General features: G+C 31.7%; 1 protein-coding gene across 16 annotated transcripts in view; it reads left to right on the forward strand.

Annotated features, from left to right (window-relative positions):
* Window positions 1-22,917, forward strand: part of FAM135A (family with sequence similarity 135 member A) — a 461,750-nt gene that overhangs the window by 401,024 nt on the left and 37,809 nt on the right. For 8 of the 16 annotated variants that reach the window (XM_074333158.1, XM_019749326.2, XM_019749331.2 and 5 more), the window contains 8 exons: window positions 3,775-3,914; window positions 4,006-4,076; window positions 5,765-5,938; window positions 9,125-9,251; window positions 9,960-10,113; window positions 14,366-14,443; window positions 17,939-17,988; window positions 20,831-20,986. In XM_074333158.1, the coding sequence (XP_074189259.1) occupies window positions 3,775-3,914; window positions 4,006-4,076; window positions 5,765-5,938; window positions 9,125-9,251; window positions 9,960-10,113; window positions 14,366-14,443; window positions 17,939-17,988; window positions 20,831-20,986 (950 nt within the window). Of the gene's footprint in view, window positions 1-3,774; window positions 3,915-4,005; window positions 4,077-4,219; window positions 4,272-5,764; window positions 5,939-7,509; window positions 7,630-9,124; window positions 9,252-9,959; window positions 10,114-14,365; window positions 14,444-17,938; window positions 17,989-20,830; window positions 20,987-22,917 lie in introns of those variants that run through there. The other 8 variants (XM_019749327.2, XM_019749332.2, XM_019749336.2 and 5 more) reach the window with 4 other exon arrangements.

A 22,917-nucleotide genomic window follows, 5' to 3' on the forward strand; every position in this document is an offset into this window, starting at 1 on the left:
GTGCCAAAGACCAGTTAAAGTGTGAATTAATTATTGTTGTGTAGGAATTTACCCCCAAACTTAGTTTAAAACCACAAACATTATCTCACAGTTTCTTTGGGTCTGGAATCCAGAAGTTGTTTAGCTGCTTACCTCTGCTGTAAGGTTTCTTAAGAGGCTACAGTCTATTACTTCTGCTGTATTCACATAAATCATACAATTACTTCCGCTGTATTTACACAGATCAACCCTGGGACTTTATGGGAGGAATTATACCAGGATGTGAATACCAGGAGGTGAGAATCATTGGGGACCATCCTGGAGCCTGGCTGTAACGAAACTGGCCAGAGAGAGAATGAGATGAGATGAATTAGAGACATTAAATACCAAAGAATCTTTTGAGGAGTTTGCCAGAAAGGGTAGCAGAACAAATAGTGATTTTTGTTCAGGTGTATCTGCAAATAGATAAGCATCAGTACGGAACAAAGAAGCTGCAGGCCCAGTAGTTATAGGAATGGAGAAGAGGCGACAGCCCTGACTGCAGAGAGCTGCTCCAGCACCATCCTCAGGGAAGAGCAACAGAGAAACTCACTTTTTGAAGCAGCAGATTCAAAGTTCACATTATCTGGGTGCTTTAAAAAAAATCTGCTGTCCATTGAGGAAAATTTCTTCCCCTTCTCAGCGCTTCTCTGAAATGCACAATTGAGTTTCTGATCTACTTGGTTTCACACCATAGATGGATAGATATAGATATGTAAGATATATCTTAAGATATATATACATATATCTTAAGATATATATACATATATCTTAAACTTACAGAAAAGTTGTTGAAGTGTAAGGCAGAGAACTTTTTTCCTGAATCATGTAAGAATAACCATTTAAGGGTAATTTGCTGACATTATTCTCCATCATCCCCATATATTTCAGAATGTATTTCCTCCAAATAATATTCTCCTACATAACCCTAATAAAATCATCAAAATCAATTAATTAACTGTTATATTACCACCACCTTATCCTCAGATACATTCAAGTTTTGCTAGTCATCCCAATAAATTCCATCATGGCAAAATGATCCAGTATGGAATCATGCATTGTAATTAGTTATGTCTCTTTCGTCTCCTTTATTCTGGAACAGCTCCTCAGTCTTTCATTGACTTTCATGACCCTGACACTTTTGAAGACTATAATCCTGTTAATTTGTTGAATGTCCTTCAACTTGCATTGGTCGGAAATATCCTCATGATTAGATTCAGGTTATGTACCTTTGTCAGGAATATCTCAGAAGGTGATGCTATGTTCTTATTATATTCTATTAGGTGTCACATGGTTTCTACATGTCCCATTACTGATGATGTTAACTTGGATCATTTGATTAAGCCAGACTTCACTATAAAGTTACTCTTTTTCCCTTTTAATTAATAAGTATCCTTCTCTATGTCAAACTACTGATTTGTTCATTTATTTATATCATTATGGATTTATAGATTTCTGTATTATTTAATGGCTGTTAATCCATTACCAGCATAATTTATTTTGATGCTCAGTTCATCCCAGATATGATCAAGGGTCGCCTCTTCAAGCTAGCTTTTATGTCCTTTGGATGTGTCCCCTCATTCTTTTAGCACTTCCTTTCTGTTATGAAAGATGGCCCAGACTTTTCTTGTCCTATCTGTGCCCCAGCTCCAGAGTCACCCATTTCTCCAAAGACTTGCTTCCTTTTAGGGAAGAATAGTATTCAAAACCAGTATTTGGGACTATGCTGCTCCTAAGCCCTTTTAATGGACAGAACTAGTGAATAAATGTATGTACACACGTACATCTTTACACATGCATATACAAATTTAGCATCTGTCTTTACCTAAATATATAGTGAAAACCATGAGTTCACATCAGTATCTAATTTTAACCTAGTACAATTGGCTTCATTCTATATTAGTACTTCCTTTCTGTATGTGTACATTCTTTCTCAGACAATAAGAAACCTGACTCTCATTATCCTTAATGTATTTTCTTATTTGATCAATTCCTTATATGTGCCTGTCTCTTATCACTGCACCCTCTCCCTCATGGGCTCCTTGGGCTTCAGCACTTCATGCCAGGTCACTCCCTGATGTGGACACCCTCCTCACCGCACTTAGACTTGCTGAGTCCTCGTCCCAGGAGTTCTTCTGAAAGGAGGTTCTCTTCACCTTATTTTGGCTCCATTAAAATGTATCAGGCTGCCCCTGCCCACACTCACCCTCTTTCCAATATGGAAGTTTTTGTCATCTCTTTTGGATTCCTACATGGGGCACAAAGCTGCCCTTCTGTGAGGACACTCTCCTCTTGTAGTTTGGGCTCCAAACCCCCGGCCTCAGGTACCTTCCCATGCAGTCGCCCTACTCACCCTGCTCAGGTTCTGATACTTCACCCCAGGCTGCCTTCTCACCAGGCACAGTCTCAGCCATCAGACCATCACCCCATGTGGACAGGCTACCCTCTTACTGCAGTTGGACTCTGATGTCCCACTCTAGGTTTCTGCCCTACAGAGATGGCCCCCTTGCTTTGTCTCTAGCTCAAACATCTCCAGTTTCTTTCAGTTTTTTACATCATGTTGTTTCTGGACGATAGAGTAATAAAGCAGCAGATGGGCTGTTGGAACGACCTAACACCAACAACCTGGAGGCAGAGCACATTTTGCAAGTTAAGGAAATGGTCTTCCATTAGACTGCTCTCACTTCAGACTCCAGCTGCAAGTTCAGTGGTCCACAAACTACCCTTCCTTCTGACAAGCTGGCTACGTATTTGGGGTTCCTGTTACTCCCTCTCGTTTGATAATTCACTAGAACAACTCACAGAACTCAGGAAAGCACTCTACTTATCTTACAGTTTTATTATAGCAAAAGGATAAAATCAGAGCCAGCCTAAAGAAGAAATGCATAGAGCCAGGTCTAGAGGGTCACAGATTTGTGAAACTTTTGTTGTTCTTTCCCTATGGAGTCAGGATGCATTGCTTTCCCAGAAAATTGATATTGACAACAGAGAGAGTATTGCAAATCAGGGCGGCTCACACAAGCTTCATTGTCCAGAGTTTTTATTGGTGTGTTGTTACACAGCCATGCTTGACTGAATCATCACCCACATGGCTCAATCTCTAGCCCCCTTTCCTTCCCTGGAGGTTGGGCTTATATCATGTGGCTCAAAGCCTCAACTCTCTGATCGCATGGTTGGTATTACTGGAGTGGTGGCTCCCATCCTGAGTCATCTCCTCAGCATAAACTATCTAGGGGCCTACCTTGATTCACCTCACTAACTTACGCTGTCAGGGCCCACTATGAATAACAGAGACAGGCCTGTCACTGGGAAATTCCAAGGATTTAGAGGCAAGGTCCCAGTAATCTGGCACAAAACCCAGCTAGATTCTGTATTCATAGGATTTAGAGGTTATTTCCTAGCAACAAGGACAAAGGTCAACCAAATTCTTTACTATGCAAACTGGAAAACTAAATTGCTTTCTTCTGTGGTATACATATCAATTTTTTTACACTTTAAAATATCCACCTGGAGATTTCCTTATTTACTTTCTCAGATTATAAATTGTATAACAATTTAATAATGGTTACAATGTTCTTACCTATTAATTTATCATAGAAATGAATAAATTTTCAGAAATGTTCTAATACTGCTGTATAAAATGATAATGCATTGAAGTAATATAATAAAACTTACAGTGTTTTAAAGTAAAAGTTTTAATTTACTTGTATTATATTTTGCCCTTTACTCGTCAATTATTTATCTTATTTGTTTTAGGTATGACTTTAGCCTTTCCAGCTTCAGTTCATGATTCTCTGATTTGCAGTAAAACATTTCAAATTCTATATAAAAATGAGGAGGTTGTTTTAAACGATGTTATGATCTTCAAAGTTAAAATGTTGTTGGATGAAAAAAAGGTAAACATCTCTTCATATACATTTAGATAGATATTTTTATAAAGCCTCAATTTTCTATAAATATTCAAAAAGTATTGTACTTTCTCTTCAGATTGAAGAAACCCTTGAGGAAATGAGTTTTCTCTTATCCTTGGACCTACACTTCACAGACGGAGATTATTCGTAAGTAAGCTAATCAATTAAAAACCCTTATTTACTCATGACTATTATCTGTTAATATTAGAGTCCTCATTTTCTTCTTAGAATCCAGCCTGTCCCCTTCTTGTTTATTTTTTAGCTACTTCTATTTGCGGAGAGAGTGTCATGAGAATGGTTAAGCCTGCTCTTTTGTGCCCATGCTGATTCCATGAGCTCCAGGTAGCAAAATCAGACAAGTTGAAGAAATATGAATCAATCTCCTAGACTCTAGAAATTACACTGTTGATATAATAGCAGAGGCCTGAGACATTTAAATATAACTGAACTCTCTTCTACTTTACCACTGGCTAAATTTTAGTGGCATAAGTGATGCCTTCTATTAGGTGGGATTTTTATTTTATTTTATATTGAGCAAGTTATCAAGACTGATGACTCTTACACTTATCAGTTGTTTCTAGTTCATTAATTTCTAGAACACTTGAGAAACTTACTCATATACCTGGACATGCAGTCATATATTTTAGGGACAAACTGTGCTTGTATTCATTTAAGACAAGAATCCATTTAACAATTTTATTTTTAAAGGTTTTTTTGTTGTTGTTTTAATTCACATGTATACTTCTAGAAAATTGTATATAAATTAAGATTACGTGTCTTAATTTAATTAACTTAAGACTACATGTCTTAATAAATGATTAAGCAGTCACAATACTGCAAGTTCTACTTGTGATGTCCTCTTTGCTATTATAGAGGAATAAGAATTTTTTTACATGATAGCTACTGCTCCTCTGTAATACTGTTTATTATAAAGACTTCCTTAAGGGATTCTGTTTTAAACCATGTCAGAATTCTGTAAGTGAAGTAAGCTGAATTGAGTAGTTTATTAGCAGTAGTTATGATGTGTGTATGTATGGGTTAAAGTATATATTCCAGGGGTGTCAAAAAAATGTATACAAGTGGACACTTCGGTCAACATTGCCAAGCAGTAGTTTACCGTATTCAGAAGTGTCTGGATGCTGATAGTAACCATTTTGAGCACCTCTTGTAATTGCAGAAGTCAAACATGACTTGTATTCATCTTTTGTTATCAGTATACATTGAGTATTACAATTTTAATACACTTTTCCTTTCTTAAAAGGTGTATACATTTTTTTGGCACCGTGTTTGTGTGTGTGTAATGGATATAATTTTATGGATATAATGTTCATGGAATTGTGTCAAATATTTTGTATATGTAAATCTGATGACAGACTAAATATAATAAAATATCTTCCAATGGTTTGCTTATTTTTAAGAAGCATTTAACAACAAAATTTTGTACAGTAAAACTGTTTTTAAATATCTTTTAGGATTTATTTTAATCAGATTTCACACATATTATACTGCAACAATATAATAAACAGTATTTCCTATGGGGGGTAAAATTTAGTATAAGATGAGATTAAGTATCAAAAAGGACTCATTTTATAGGGACATTTAGTGAAAAAACTAATCTGTCAGTCCATACCTTGGACTGATAGAAATCTATAGGTAGGATCTTACTAGATTTTATATAGCTGTCTAATGCAAATGTGGTGCTTTAATAATTATTCTTATCAGTTTTTTTTAAAGTAATTAAATAACTAAATGTTTGAATAGTTTAAACTACTATCTGAAAAGATTGGCCTTTACTTAATAGTCTATACTGAATGCAAATATGTTGCTTTTTATAGGGCAGATGATTTGAACGCCTTGCAACTAATAAGTAGCCGAACACTGAAGCTGCACTTTAGCCTCCATAGAGGCCTTCATCATCACGTTAATGTTATGTTTGATTATTTCCACCTTTCTGTTGTGTCTGTTACAGTCCATGCATCCTTGGTTGCACTACACCAGCCACTAATAAGGTAAATTTAAGCAGTACTCTGGTCCTTAGTAATGTAAAATCTTTTATTTTTATAGTGAAAACACATACTTTGATAAAAATAACTAAGGAATTTCTAAATTCATAATTATTTAATGAATACTTTATTTTATACTAAAATATTAAATTAATAAATTTTAAGAGCATGAGATCATTAGACTGATAACTTTTTTATTACAGAAGTATGGGGCAATTGTTGTTAAATAAACTGACCAAGAAAAATACTGCAATCTGGAAATAACCACAGCATTGTTTAGTCTGCACCTGTGTTTTTAGTGAAATGCTATACTGTAATTATTCATCCGATGGAAAAGTATATTCATTTTTTCTTAGTTTTTGGTTTTTCTCTTCTCTGGAGGGACTAATTTTATCTTCTTAAATCTATACTATACAGTAATTCTTGTTTTCTAAGTCACTAACCAAATTATTGGGTCTTTACTAAACCTTTTAAAATTATATCGTGCATTTTAGCTTAAAAGTGCATAAAATTTTGCATCATAATAAATGCATTGGGATAATTAGTTTTGCCCACTTTCACGTGGAGACTGATTGTTTTTCATTAATGTTACAATACAATTTAGGCTTTTCAGTTTTTACAATAAAGCATCATCCTTGTGTAGTATGGGCAACACATGGACATTTTAAAATCAATAACTTATGTGAAAAGACTCGAAATTGATTTGATTTCTGAACTGTCTACTTTATAATTTCTGACAGAAATCTGATTCCAACCACTGATATTAGGGATGATGCTTAAGGGTTATAATGTTAAACTAATTTGCCAGAAAACTAAATAGGTAATTTTGTAGAATTACCCTCAATTTATAGAATACCGACACAATTTAACATATTGTCCACAAGTAAGAGCTTTCTGTGGCCTGTCTTTACATTGTTTTAAAAACTATAAGTGAGGACCTTTTTCATTGTGTTGTCCGGTGATCTCTTTTAGAGCACAGGGCCAAGAAGAAATCTGTTTGATGACTTGCTTTGCCTTCCTTGTTCTCTAGTAAGATCTAGTTATCTAGTAAGTGGTTGTTTTGCCATCTTTGTCTTACCTCTTAGGCCTTTGAGAACTTGTGCTCAGCTGTATAACTTCTGTAAATAGGCAAGTGTTTCTGTTATTATATAAAATTTTATCATAAACTTCAAAAATATTTTAGATGTTGATTCAATTAATATGTAATAACATGATCACTGAATGAAACTTCTCTGAAAAGAAAGTGTTGTTGATTTTTTAATATAACTTTCAAATAAGTATACAGTATTTTATATGAATTACATGTTAGGTTTTATTGCTAAAAATTTGTTTATAAAATACATTCTTACAGTGTTGTGAATCTCTTATTTTTGTAATTTCAATAAGAATCCCTAACTAAACTATTTCAACCATTTTTCTTTATAACACTGGCTTAGTTTCTTTTGTGAAACATGTATAAACAATTTATAGAGGTTAGCTCAGGTTATTAATGTTGCTTTTTTCAGACCCTAAATAAATAGTGATATTCACATCACTAATCCTAGTGAGTTAAATGTGTGCTTCCTCTTACAATGCAGCACTTTTTGCCACAGACTAGTAGGAGAAAGGGACAGCTCATCTTCTAGAGACTGTTTGCTGGAAGGAGAAGACATTTTTGGCTCAGAATCAGAAGCCAAGAGGATAAACTGTTGGCTCTGGTTAGTGACTGGAAAAGAAAATGAGGTGCTTGCAACAGCTGAGGTTCTGTTCTTTACCTACCTGCCACGGGCCCTGATACCCCCTCTTGCTGCTAGAACTTTGCCCTGAAAGAAGCAACAGCTTTCCCTGCCTTTCTTTGCTTAGAAATGAGAGGTTGGAGAAGGGAAGCAAGGAAAGGGTAAAGGAAAGCTTTTTGCTGGTGGCATGCTGGTAGAGGGGTCATGTTACAGGTAACATTCCTCACTATTTATGCTTCGATAAGTTTTTCCTGAAGTTTTATTATAGGTAGATTTTTTTATCCTCTGAACAAAATGAAAAAAAAAAAATAAATTTATAATATATTTTTAAATGTTATTTTTATTTAAAATAATTTCTATGATCAACCATAGACATTAAATCAGTTCTATAAAGTGAGTGGGGTTAGGATTTCTTTCTTTGCTTGTTTTTTACATAATCTGTTTTCTGATATTTGAATTCTTTTAAGAGCAACTTTTATGATTTAATTCTGAAAAACACATCGTAGCAAGTGGAATTTACCATTGACTTGCAGCTCCCTTTGCTGGGGTATAGATATTTTATCTTTGCAAAGCAAATTGATTTTGCAAATGAAGGCTACTCTCTGCTTATGGCAAAATTGATTTACTTTCTTGTCTTTTTCCTTTTGCCAACTGCCAAACAGTCCAAATGTTTTGGCCTACTTACAATTAACTAGTACTTTATAAAATAAAATTGTGTATGATTTTTAAACTTTCAGACAGAATAGCCTTCTTATTCTATAGGATTTATGGTTTATTAAATGCAATGTTAATGCTAACAACACTAGTTCACATAATATGTGATAGAGATGGTAGTACCTTGAAGCACTTACAAAGGTTATCTTAGTGGTGTTCATAGCCAGCCTTTTAGTGAAAAGAAAGGAAACGTCTTGTTTTTGAGAAATAAAGGTAACAAGTAAATTTAGTAATTTTTCTTTTCTACATTTATTTGGGAGCTGCTTATTTCTGTAAGTAGCATCCATGTATGAATGTTAACTTGATAAAGTTGATAACCAGTTCTGATAGATTAGTATTTCCAAATTAAACTTGACTCTCATTGGAGCATTTGATATCTTGCTCCCCTGCATATGCCATCAGTTTGATTCAAATAAATTCTTACAAAAATTCTCAAAAAAAAAAAAAAAAAAAAGCTCGGACACTTATTTGTCAATTAGCTACTCTGGATTCCTATTTTAACTTTCTAATCCTTTGAAACTCCCTGAAACCCAATTATAGAGAAGTAATCTCAAGCATATAGTCTTAGTTTTTTTTTATATTCATTGTGTTGTTGCATAATAATTCAAATTATTAAAGGAAAAATTACTTTAAGAATGCTTTAGAAATCATAACCTTGCAAAAACCCTTGTTCTTTATTCTATTCCAATAAGATTTTCTTTTGGAAACATGTATCATGCAAATAGACCATTGTGACAATAATAACGTAATACTATTCCTCCAGCTTTCCTCGCCCTGTGAAGACTACTTGGTTAAACAGAAATGCACCAGCGCAAAACAGAGATTCTGTGATTCCTACTCTTGAAAGTGTGGTCTTTGGTATTAACTACACAAAACAGTTATCACCAGACGTAAGAACTAATATGTTTATAAATCCTTTCTTCCCTCTGTCTTCAAATGAAATGTTATTTTTTAAAATTGTTTTATCTGTGTGATGTTCTTTTTATTAATGTTTTGAGCTCAACATCTTACAGCTCTAATTAAATATGATCTAAAGAAATTGGATGTTTCCAGTTGTTTATTATGAAAACTTTACTTGATATTTTAAGATTTCACCAAATTTAATGGATAGAGATCTTTGACTATGAGTGCCCTTTTAAACTTGTTATTTGCACCTCTTGCTCCCTTAATTTAACTGGTAGAATCATTCCAAATTGGCCTGCCTGTAAAGAACAGTGCCAGAGTTGAGACCCAACTTGTAATAGTTCAAGTATAGCCATTATGCCCCTAAAAGGAGAAGGAACTTATATTATAAAAGCAGAGTGTCTGTCCCTCAGTCCAAATGTAATATGAATCTCAAATTTTCAAAAATCAAAATTTAATCTCCTTGTTTTAAAATTCCACTGTAACTGAAATTACTAGAGTTGCATTCATCTGTTTAAATTATTTGTATGAACAAGAGCAACTCCTGAAATATTGCAATATTTCTTACATGGTTTCTGATAATGATAATTAGTAAATTCTGAGAGTTTTTTCCTGTATTTCTCTAAGTTTCAAGTGTAATATTGAAAAATTTTTGGTTACTAACATTCTGTATCCCAAATCCATTCTTTGTTTAGGGTTGCAGCTTCATTATTGCAGACTCCTTCCTACATCACGCCTACCATTTTCATTATACACTTTGTGCCACTTTGCTGCTAGCCTTCAAGGGATTGCACAACTACTTCATTACGGTAACAGAAGAGATTCCCTCTTGTCAAAAACTAGAACTGGGTATGTTCAAAGTAGCCAGACTTATCTTATAGTTCAAGTCATTCTCTTCATTTTCACATTGCTAGTTATCAGCTTTGCCATAGTTTTTCTATGCTAAGTCTATACTTATTTATGTGCTTCACTTTTACTTCTCTGTCAATTCCATCTTTTTCAACCCTTGATAATTACTTTCTGCAATTAAAATTGTTTATGATATTGAGAAACAACTTCTTGATGCTAAGTTTGAAATGAGTCTTTTAATGAGTTGTTTTAAAAAGCGTATGTGTATATACAACTCTTCAAATGTAATCAGAAAGCATACTGGAAAGAAAATGTAATTATCTACAGAATCATGGCAAGATAAGTTAAATCCATACTTTCAAATATTTAACAATCTCAGCAGAGTGTAGATGCTTGGGGCATTTTTATATACAGTTGGTTTTAAGTGATCTCAGATCTTACTTCTTTTATTTCCTTTCGTAGAATAACAACATTACTCAGTTTTAACATTCTGAAAATAATTTAAATCATTAAAAAAATTATTCTTCAGTTTTTGTACAACTGGAATCTCTGCATATATATTTAATAGATAATAAAATATCATATTGCCTTGATTGTGTACACCATTTGTAGTTTGTAAAATGATTTTACATATATAATTTCACAAAATATAAATTATTAGGATTAGTAAAAATACATTTTTATTTAGACTTTTAATACTTTTTTATAAACTTTTATTTTTAAAATATCAACTAATAGCTCACTATAAAAGCACATTTTAATGATCTCTTCAGAATAAATGTTTTATTACATACTCGAGTAAATCAAGAATTACTTTGTAAATTTCACTTAAATTATTCAGTGGTTTTTGTTTATCTCTTTGTTCCTCAGAGATCACAGTCTTTTAACAATATTGATGCACTCAAAATAATCACTGTTATTGAAAGTAATTCTTGGGTTTGAGGTTAATTAGCGTATGTTTATAAGTGCCTATTTTGGGATCAAAAGAATTATAAGAAAGTGTGCCTCACTTATATTACACTTTGAGTAAGTGCGGGATATTGTGCCACTGCCTATCAGCAGCTACTCTAGTGGACTTGATTAAGTCCATCATTCAGCCAGTTCAGTTCACACGTGTTGAAAGACTAGAAACAGGTATCACATGACTGTTTAGAATGCTTGATGCAAAAATCCCAATATATATACAGATACATAGACATAGGAAAATATGTTCTTTTTTGCTCATGTATTCTTCTTCAAGACAAAAATGATAATGTGGAAATCTTTTGATTACTATTCTCTGAAATATTTTTTCATTGCAATTTCATATACTTCAAATCCTTCTATTTCCCTTAGGAAAATCCTTTCTGAGACTACTGCCTCAAATTTAAACTTTTTAAAAATGTTCTTTTTTGAAAACAAAATAATTTTTTGTAAAATAAAACTAATTTAGGCTATCACTTACCTTCGCTTAATGGAAAAATTATGCTCCATGTATTTTTTAATTGGGTTCCTTGAAACTCACACACGTTCCTAGGAGAATTATATTACAAATCCTGTTTAATTTAGGTTTAATGACAAAGCCACAAAACTATTTAACCACAATGTTAATGAAGGACAATTACAAGTAGTGTTATTAAAAGTAGTAATGTTAAACTTAGAAGCCACATGTAATGGTATTTCTACAAGAAAATTTGTTAATAGTTTCAGTGTTGAATGCTGTAGTAGAATTCATGGAGGTATTATCTTGTAGCACCTAAGAGTGCATGTTTGGGGCCATTTCTGTCACTTACTAGAGACTGTATATACAAAGCAGATTCTATTCAAAAAATCCAGGAGACTGAAGGGAACCAGATATGGTGCAGGAGTCAAGCAGGAAAGATGACATCTGAAAGGCAGCGAGTGTAAAGGAGCTCTAGGAGTAAGACTTCTTTTTTCTTTCTTTTTCAGTTACAATTGACATTAAATATTGTTTTCTGTTAGTTTCAGGTATACAGCGTAGTGGTTAGACATTTATATAACTTACAAAGTGATTTGCGCCCCCAGTCCCGATTAGTACCCACCTGGCACTATACAGAGTTATTACCATATTATTGACTATTTTTCCTATGCTGTACTTTACATCCCCATGACAATTTTTTAACTACCAATTTGTACTTTTTAATCCCTTCACCTTTTTCACCCAGTCTCCCAACCCCCTCCCATCTGGCAACCATCAGTTTGTTCTTTGTACCTAGGAGTAAGACTTCTTAAATGGTATAATTCTCTTGGGCTTTCTATGAGCACCTGATTTGTCAGGTACTGAGCTAGATGCTGAGGAAAGAATAGGACCTCTGTCTTTAAAGAGCTTTGACTTCTCCCCTTCCCTTAATAAGTAATCTGTTCAGCATTGGGGTGGATGAGAAAAACTCACCCAGCAAGACGGGGCTTCTTGTGGATTTGCTGCAGAGTCATTTATGAGACGGGCCTATGAATGCCTGTATAAGGAAGATGTCTATCAACATATAATTTTCAAATAGGTTTATATTTGCAAATGAAAAAATGCACGAACCACATTTTGACTTAAAAAATGTTTCTTTCTAAAAGGGAGTAATGTTTAACGAAAACAAGCATCTCTTTTCAAAGGCAAAGATTTATTTCACACAGCTTAAACAGTATTAGCACTTTATTGCTACTTTATTTATCTAACTTAACCATGATGATTCATATATTTATAATATTTTTAATTTTCTCTCAGGTAAGGATTGCTTTTTTTCATATATATTACTTTGGGCTTATAGATGTAATATATAAAATGTCATAATTACAACAGCCCTTATTTTTAATTTCAGGAGTCAGTTACTAAATGAATGTCAACTTTATTCCAAATTATTGCTTAACATTTTTAATCAGAAAATAAAATTCTAAAGCAAACCTAGACTTCAATTTTAATAAGTAAAGAGTGATAGAATAAAATTAATGGTACCTTGCACATAGATAGTACCATTGTTTCCCCGAAGATAAGACCTAGCGGCACAATCAGCTCTAATGCGTCTTTTGGAGCAAACATTAATATGAGACCCGGTTTTATTTTACTATAATAAAAGACCAAGTCTTATATGATATAATATAATATAAGGCCGGGTATTATATTAATGTTTGCTCCAAAAGACACAACAGAGCTGATTGTGAGGCTAGGTCTTATTTTCGGGGAATCGGTATTTACTCAAATATATCTGTCAAGGGTATGAATACAACAGCACAATACAGTTTTTGTTGTTACTTAAAAAGTATGTAGATGTCAACCCATAGCTTATAGCAGTTTCTGCTTATAGAAGTTTTAAAGTCAAGATTCATCTTCAGTAAATATTTATTGGTAATACTTTTGCGTTATTCTTAAACCTTTCATTACTTTGTATTTTCTTTTCTATTTATTCTTGAATGCATTTTCTAGGAGAACTTTTAAAAATGCTACTAGCTATTCAAAATAAAACTACTGCATATTCTGAACTATTAACATTGTTTATTTTTATCCTAGCAAAATTAAACTGTATAGACACTAGACAATATTTCCATAAAACACTTGAGTAAACATCATTATATTCATTAGTTTTAATAAGTAAACTTAAAGTAGTTCTTAATTAGAGGGTGTATTATATTTCCTTCTATTTAGCATGTTTCTTGAGTTTTCAAATAAGTATATATTTAAAAGTTTTGAACTCCACCGTGCTTTGAAAAATATCTCTAAACTCTAGTCCCTTTTTAAAAATAATGCCTTGAATTCCTTTATGCTTTTGCCTTTTTCTTTTCTCCTAGATGAATGATGTACATTTTTTTTCTCGATATATTTTTAAATACTGGTTTGTTGCAAGGAGCTCTTACTGAAAATGGGAGTCACAAGTTCTGGAATCTAGGATTTGGCAAGTGTTTAAACCTTTATGGGCCCTAGTATCTACACTTATAAAAGCAGGGGTTTGACTTAACTGATCTCGGAGATCCCTGCCAACTCTAAAATTTTGAGCCTAAGAAATTAAAACATAAAATACGGGTTATGAAATGTTGAGTGGTGCATACATTTAAATAGAAAAGAGAACAAAGTAATATAAACTTGAATGTACATCATTTGTAATTCTAATAAGCTAATTAACTAACTGAAAAATTCTGCTTTAGTGTTCTAATCTAATTCCACTATCAGATCAATGCTAATTCTATTAATAACAACTTGGAAAATTCTACTAAATTTTGTTGTAAAAGGAGTTTAGTAACTAGTGCTGTGTGCAATCCTTATAACTAGCCAAGGCCAACATGCAGGTCCTTTATGAGCGCCTTCTCAGAAGAAAACAGCCACGAACCCAGAAAGACACCAGTCTAGGTACGTTTACAAATAGGTTAAGTAAATAATCCCTTTTAATTAGTATGAAATTTTGCTGTAAATTAGTGTCAAATTTCATCAATATGTATTTGTGAATGTAGTATATTTCTACCACCTCTATTTAAAAACTTACTTTTAGAATCAGTTTGGTTTGTAGATAAACTTTGGTTAATATTTTAATTAATTTGTAATATTGAAGTTTTTTTAAAAAACTGGAAATGGTAAATGCAAAGATTTATTTGGTTTTTTTCATATTCTTTTATGAGTCCCTGCAAAAAGCAGTTTTTGGAAACTATGATTATTGCCAAAATTTGTTGGTTTAATGATACTACCTTAAATTTATTCAAAGTCAGTTTATCTTTGGGTAGGGTTAATGATAATGAAATGTGGTTTAAAAACTGAAGCTGATTTCATGCATTACAGAAATAAAGAATAGAAATATCTTTAGTATCTGGTTTTGTTTTTTGTATCAATATTTTTATTGATCTAAATTTAAAAATCAAAATAGTATCAAATTACCACTATCCAGATACGTTAGATATTTTAAAGGAAATATTTTAATCTCATTATTTTATTGATATATTTCACTGTATGTTTTAATTTTTGTTCTTGAATAGCAATAGAACTTAATGTACTGTCTTTCTATAAGTATATTGAGTTTTTACTTTACATTGAATTAGACCATCACAGTTACATTTTTAAAAAGTTATAAAAAGCTATGGAAATAAAAAATAAAATAAAATCCCAATGTTTCTTAGTTTTTAGGAGTATGAACAAAAGGAAATTAAGGAGACAAAATCTTTCTCAAGATTTCTCAGATTAAAGCTAGCTCAGAAATACTTAAGTTGGGTTAGTTTTCACTAAAACTTAAGAAAGAAACTGATTTTCTTATCAGGAAGAAAAAAGAAATGTTGAAGATTTACTATGGTCGTTATTTTGGAATATAATTTTATATATAGTCTCATATAAAGTAACTGTAAAATTGAAGAATTCATAGTATGATATTTTGGTCATTTTTGACATGTGTTAGTGTTCTTTTTAGCAATAAAAAATACTCATTTAAGCTATGGTATTGTCAGCCTATCAATTTACATATGAGCATTCTAAATAATTTTACAGAATGCTGCTTATATAATAAGGCCTAGATAAAAAGGGCCCAGTTTTTGGTTGGTAAGAAAAGACTTGATTCAAAACTAAAGCATAATGAAGTTAACTAAATAATACTTTTATTGAGATATCTTATATTCTTAGTAGCTACCATTGTATTGGAATTTTCTGAGCTATGTTATAAATATCTGCTGAATGAGTGAACAGATGAATGGATGAATGGATTTAGAAAATAAATTTAAGATACATTTACCCTTTGACCTAGCAACCCCACTTTTGTTAACCTATATCATAGAAATAAGAGTACTAGTATGTAAAGATACTTATACAAACATATTTATTGCAGTATTGTTTTTAGTGGCAAAACACTGATAAAAAAGATAAATGCTTGTCATTCGGCAAAGAGTAGAATATGGAAGAAATTATGAGGCATTCACGCCAAGGAATATTATGCAGCCATTTAACAATGCTTTAAGGCTATATACCAAATTTCCATGGAATACTGCTGAGGGAAAAAAGTAAATTGCAGAAAGTGTGTAAAATACAATCCCATTTTTGTAAAACAATGACTCTAAAACTCATATATGTATAACGTATGTATATTTGAAAAATAAGGAAGGATATGTTCTAGGCTGTAACCTTGGATTACCAGTAGGAGCTAAAGAAAGAATTTATGTAAGATAATGTTCACATTTATACATTTCTATAAAATTGTATAGATATACGTATATGTTAGTTTAAAAGGAAAAATTAATTAAAATAGAATTTTAAATTCAAGTAAAACTTCTAAATGATTTTGAATCATTTCAACTCAAAGATTTTGAAGTTAAGTTTTGCTTTTAAACATTGTTTAAGATGTTGTTTACATTGAAGTAACTCTCACTAGCCCTAATGAAATGCACTAGTTAATGCTCTTAGGATCTTGTATGTAAAGATTAGAAAAATGTATCAAAACTCATAACTTTAAAGTATGTTTTCATTTTTAAAAAATTCATAGGTAGGATATTTAGCTAGTAACTTTACTGATTTTATTTTATTATAGGAAAAGATCGTGGGTAATGTGAAAACACATATTGGCATATGAAAGTTATGATTTTAATACAGGGTCTGCTGCTGATATTTTTAATTTTGGTAAACTTAATATTTGAAGCCACTGACTTATTGGACATAAAATTATTTGTGAAACCTTAGCAGATTTCTTTAGTTATCAATGTGTTGACTAATTTGTGGTCTATTTCTTGGTACATATTAATATCTAAATACAATTTTATTTGGGTGTTTTGTGAATTACAAAATATATGTGTCCTAGTGGTTTTAGTTACCAATAGAGTATCTGTTATTCTCATATTTAGTTGTATTTACCACATAATTATAACTGCTTATTTTATCAAATTTAAATATTTATCATTCTTTTTATCAAGTAGTAAACGTTCAGTCTGCCTTATGAGATAGTGAGCTGAATGAGTGAATATAGGGATGTCACAGAATGTATTCTTGCCCTTGTGTGAGAATGTTCAATGAAATGCCCTTTCAGCAACAAGAGAGTGATCACAACTATGCTGTTATAGTTCTTTTAGGAGAACTCATTTTGGTTTGATTTCTAATTAAAAATTAAGTATATCTAAACATGATATTTCAGACTTTAGGGAAATTCCTTCCCTGAAAAAAAATAGCCAATCTTTCAATTCTGTGGGTTTCTAGAGCCCCTTATAAATATTACCATTTTAATTGTAAATTAATCTGTACATCCCTTTATAGGTGGTTGTAGCATACATTAGATAAATCAGAATTGTATAGAAAAATTTTCCCTTAGCATTAGACTATCTTATATATAACTGAATATTAAACTAAATTAGAAACTTTTTATTGAAAAGGATTTTGTCATTCATTTTCATTATATATCCTGTATTCCAGGTATGTTTTAAATATGTTTTGTACATAAAAATTAATTTGATTAAAATTTTTTAGGAATAACTTTTATTAAAAGGCATGTACACATGTAACACAAAATACTAAGCTTTACTAGAATTTACAACATATGAAATGCAATAAAACCTAACTATATGTTTTGTCCTTTCTGTGATGATGCAGTTGTGTAAGTTATGTTAGGTATATAGTCAATTTTTTTCTTCACTGAGTGTGTTAGCGTCTTATGGGAACTGAAACACTCTATTTAACAATCAGTTATAGAATTTAATAATTATGACGTTACCTACGTGATTAATGTTTTTATGAAAGTATATTGAAATTTAATTCAATGAATATAGTCCAGATATTTCTCGACCTTTTGGTTTTTAAAAGGTAATTTAATTTATTTATGTAATTTCAAAAATAGTTTTCAGATCTAACATTGAAATACTTCCTCTAATTACTCTTTAATTCTTTCAGAGGAGATGGATGTAGAAGCTCGGCTTACTGAACTATGTGAAGAAGTTAAGGTACTTGGAGTTTTAAAATTCACATTATCAAGTTATTTGAGTGGATTCTGTTTCCTATTCTAAAAATTTTCTCTAAGAAAACTTATTAATTGATTTTCCTGCCTAAAATGCAAAGATAAAGTTGTTAATCATGGTAGAATCACAACTTAGGTTGATCAAAAGACATTTGACCTGAGCATGAAGTTGCAGTATCTTTAACATATATATTATTCGGCATATAAGTGAAATAGCAAGACAATTAACTGATGAAAAGTGTGCTTTTTATTCTATTAGTTTATTCAATTTCTGGACAAATTTTTAAAAAATCACTTAAACTTACATATTTTTGTAAAATTATATTGTTTGGAAATGAAAATTTATATTATTTTAACAAATAAAACTGTTGTACACCCTTAAAAAATGATGCTTTCAACAAGTGTTTGATGATTTAGAAATATGCTCATATAGTGATATTCAGTGAAAATAGCATAAAACTGTATATAATTCTTACCTTATATAACTGAAAAAAGTTGTAGCCTATACACTAAAGTGAACTTTATTTTCTTCTTTTTTTGCTTTCCCCTTTTTCCAAGTCCATTAAAGTAAGATCTATTTTATAATCAAGAGCAGTGAATGCTATGAAAAAGTATATAGTTCATTTAAACAAGATAATGAATAGTATTTCAAAAATTATGATATAAGATCTTATTATTCCTACATTTATACATATAAAATGTCTTCTCAAACTTCTGATTTCTTTTTAACAAAAAGAATTTTATTATTTACATTTTAAGACTTACTGTAAAGAGTTATGTAACCCAGAGGAGTAATTTATTTATACTTGAAGGCGTGCTTTCCCAATAATGAAAATACTAAAATCCTCTATCAGAACTGTGGTGCCATGATCCCTGAGAAATAAAATTGGTAATTACAAGGTATCTAGATAGACTTGCTTGCAGAAAAAGAAAAAAAAAGACTTGTGTACTTTACTCAAGAGAGTTATTTCTATTTGTGTGTAGATGATACTAGGTACAGTGTTGCTTGCCTTAGAGTGCTATTTATTGTCAAATGTTTATCTAAGTCTTCTTTTTCTAAACTTTGTTTAAACCATTCTTGGAACAATACTTCAGGTTTCAGCTTATTTTATATTGTATTTTAATCTTCTGTGTATTCTTAAAAGACAAATGAAAAACTTGTTAGCTTCATTTCTAATACATTTATAAACCATTCCTTGGGGCAAAACACATCTGTAGATTTATTATATGTTGATGAATCAATATTTATATGTTCACTCGCTTAGCTTCCATTTTAGAATTCTGGAATTTGTCAGTGTTTGTTGAGTTTGTCCATAAATTCTGGGAGCTTTTTCCTTTTCTGAAGCCTGTAATTCTTTAGTCATTCATTCATTCGGTAAATATTTATTGAGTGACTACTGTCTACCAGAGTCACAAAAGTGAATAAAACAGTATGCCTTCCCTTATTACTTATTTTGCTGAATTTTTGTTTAATCTGTTCTCCAAGTTAAGGTAGATAAATGAAAGTTTGATTGGGGTGAGTGAAGAAAAGCAACATTTTGGGGGTTTGTGGGGTTTGTTTGTTTTTAGAAAGGGAAAATGGAAATATAATTAGTATAATTTGGGACAAGTTGAACTTTAGCAACTTGCTTCTCATGTCCAAGTACAGTCATTCAGTAGGTAATGAGTCTAGAGGTCAGGAGAGATGTGATCCGGAGATAGAAATTTAACCATCCTTGGTATCTACATGATAACTGAAACTATGGGCGTGACTTTCAACTTCAACCTGAATAGACTATGTCTACCTTCTTTATGATAGGGAAATGAAATCAGCATCTATCTATATATTGAAGGTAGATTTCCTAGTGTTACTAGCAATTGAAGACAAATTTTTGCAGCAAGATATCTGCCTGAAAACTTACTGCTGCCTCAGTGAATTAAAGAAAAACCTGCCCTCATAATAAAAATGCTTTTCCAAAATAGAAGCATTCTGATTTATAATCTTTTATTATTTTTTGTTCAGAAATTCTTTTTTATTCAAAAAAACCAAAGTCCTTTTAAAAGATTCTGTGTTTCATAGTACTATTCAGTACTATTAACTTTTATAATCAGTTTAGGTGAATATTTAAATAAATGGAATAATTTAATACCACAATTAGAACACTCATAAGAACATATTATAATTGTTTACCTACTTTTCTTTCCTCACTAGATTGTGAGCTTCTCATATTACTCTTTGTATCTGTAGAATGAAGACCCAAGCATTGAAAATGTGCTCAATAAACAGTGAAGGAATGAATTGTTAGAAAAGAGAAAGAAAGAAATGTTTGACAACTCTGTAAAAGAATTACCAAAAGCAAAATAGAACCTAGGAACATAGGCATGAGGGAAAAGCAGTACTTTAGAAAGTACCCCAGTCCTTTCTTAGGAATTACAGATCCTTTAAGTACTTTACTTAGCTGATTGGAGAAAAAGTCTTGTTTTAAGATTTCATTGTCTTTCAAAAATGTTATAGCTTTCACTCATGATTTGTACATTGTGTTTAAAATTCCCAGTATTTTAGTGTTTGGAGTTGATCATACTCTGTAGAATCCTGATTTGTAATTTTGGACTATGTTTGACATTATTGCAATTATAAGATATCTCAGATAATGAAATAATTGGTTTGGTTGTTGGAAATTGCTACAGTAACTGTCAAATCAGAAAAGCCATTGGTCAGTTGGTCTCTCTGTGCATGCACGTGTCCTTTTAAAACGTGTAATTTGCCTTTCTGTTAATAGTCTCAATAGTATATTAGATATGTTGTGATAAGTCTCAGAACAGTGAAGATTTTATTCTTGTCATTTCAGAAAATAGAAAATCCTGATGAACTGGCAGAACTTATAAATATGAATCTTGCACAACTGTGCTCACTTCTAATGGCTTTATGGGGACAATTTCTGGAAGTTATAACACTACATGAACAACTAAGACTACTGTTAGCACAACAGCACCATACGTTGAGGGTAAGTTAAAGAAAAGTAACATTAGAGCATTTTAATGAGTATTATCATTTACCGTTAGAAATTTCTTATGAATAAAAAGCCTGATTTTTACCTAGTACCGTGTTTCCCCGAAAATAAGACCTAGCTGGACAATCACCTCTAATGCGTCTTTTGGAGCAAAAATTAATATATGACCCCATCATATTTTACTAAAATGTAAGACCGGGTCATAATATAACATAATATAACATAACATAACATAACATAACATAACATATAATATAATGTAACTGGGTATCATATTAATTTTTGCTCCAAATGACACATTAGAGCTGATTGTCCAGGTAGATCTTATTTTCGGGGAAACAGGGCATGTTGATAATTTTTATATGATGATATTATTATTACTGTTCAATTTCTAAAGTTAATACAACAGTGTAGTTGAGCACATGACCTGTCTTAATTACAACCCATGCCAGTAAGAGAAACCATGTAGATGTATTTACATGTAAATGTAAATAAAATAGGAAAATATATGTATAGGAGAGTCCCTGGAACCCAAGAACAGGAATTACAGCCAGGTCTCACTAGGAACAGAAATCAGGAACTAGAAAGCCATCTCAAACTAATATAGAATACCTCTCTCCAACTTTTCCTCCTTTCCCTTGTTCCTCTCTCCTTCCCTCACCTCGTTTAGGAGCATGTATTATGAACTTGGCAGGGTAGGAGGAGTAGTCTAGACATACATGTGTTCTGTAAGACTAGTATGCATTTTATGCAGAAATTTTCGTACAATTTTATTGTATAGCATGTCAAGGGGCTTTGAGATGTTAAACCTTTGACAACCTTTCCAGTCTCACCACTTTGTGTGCTCTGTATGCACACTAATTTTCCTGAACTACTAGTAATTCCTCAAAAACATTATGTTTATTTTCTTTTTCCTTTTTTTCTTAATTATAAAACATATAATCAAAATCAGAAAAGTGCATAAAACATGCACATTTTAACAAATAATTAAAAATACATACCCTTTTAACTATCACCCAGATCAAGAAATAGAAAATTGTGAACACCACAGAAGTACTCTATATGATTTTCCAGTTTCTATTCAATCCCTGCATTTAGAAGTAATCATTGACCTATCTTTTGTGATGATGAGTTCCTTATTTTTTTAGTTTTACCACCTATATATGTACGCTAAATAATAGAAGTTGTTTCAGCCTTTTACGTTATTCAGCCTGTTTTTGAATTCTATATAAATGAAATCGTATACTATGTCTTCTTTTGTATCTTTCTGTTTTCACTCAAGATTCTATTTGTGAGATTAATTTATGTTTTCGTCAGTAGCTTTAGTTTATTCATTTCATTGCTGTGTTGTATTCGTTTGAATATACCCAGAATTTGTTTATGCATTCTACAGTTGTCGGACATTTTGATTACTTCTAACTTGTAGCTCCTATAAACCAAGTTGCTATGAACATTGTTGTACACATTTCCTGGCACATCAATTTCTCTGAAGTATTTACCTGCAAGAGAAATTCCTGTGTCATAGAATATTCATAACTTCAATTTTACTAATGATACCACTAGAGTGGTTTTAATTTTCACTCCCACCAGCACTGTGTGAAAGTTCTTGTTACTCTACATATCCCCCAACTCTTAATATTGGCAAACTTTTTAAATTTTAACAATCTGATGGATGTAAAATGGTGTATCATTGTGGTTTTAATTTGCATTTCTCTGTTGGCGTGGTGCAGTTGAGCACTGTTTTGTATAATTGGGTATGTACTTGTAGATTTCCTCTTTATGATGTGCCTGTTCGAGTTATTTGCCCATTTTACTATAGGATTACCTTTCTTTTTCTTCTTGATTTGTAATAGTTTTCTATGTATTGTAAATAATGGTCCTTTGTTATGTTTTATAAATAGATCTCTCGTTTCATGGTTTTTCCA

Source organism: Rhinolophus sinicus, linkage group LG05, assembly GCF_036562045.2.
Source record: "Rhinolophus sinicus isolate RSC01 linkage group LG05, ASM3656204v1, whole genome shotgun sequence".
Taxonomy (NCBI): domain Eukaryota; kingdom Metazoa; phylum Chordata; class Mammalia; order Chiroptera; family Rhinolophidae; genus Rhinolophus; species Rhinolophus sinicus.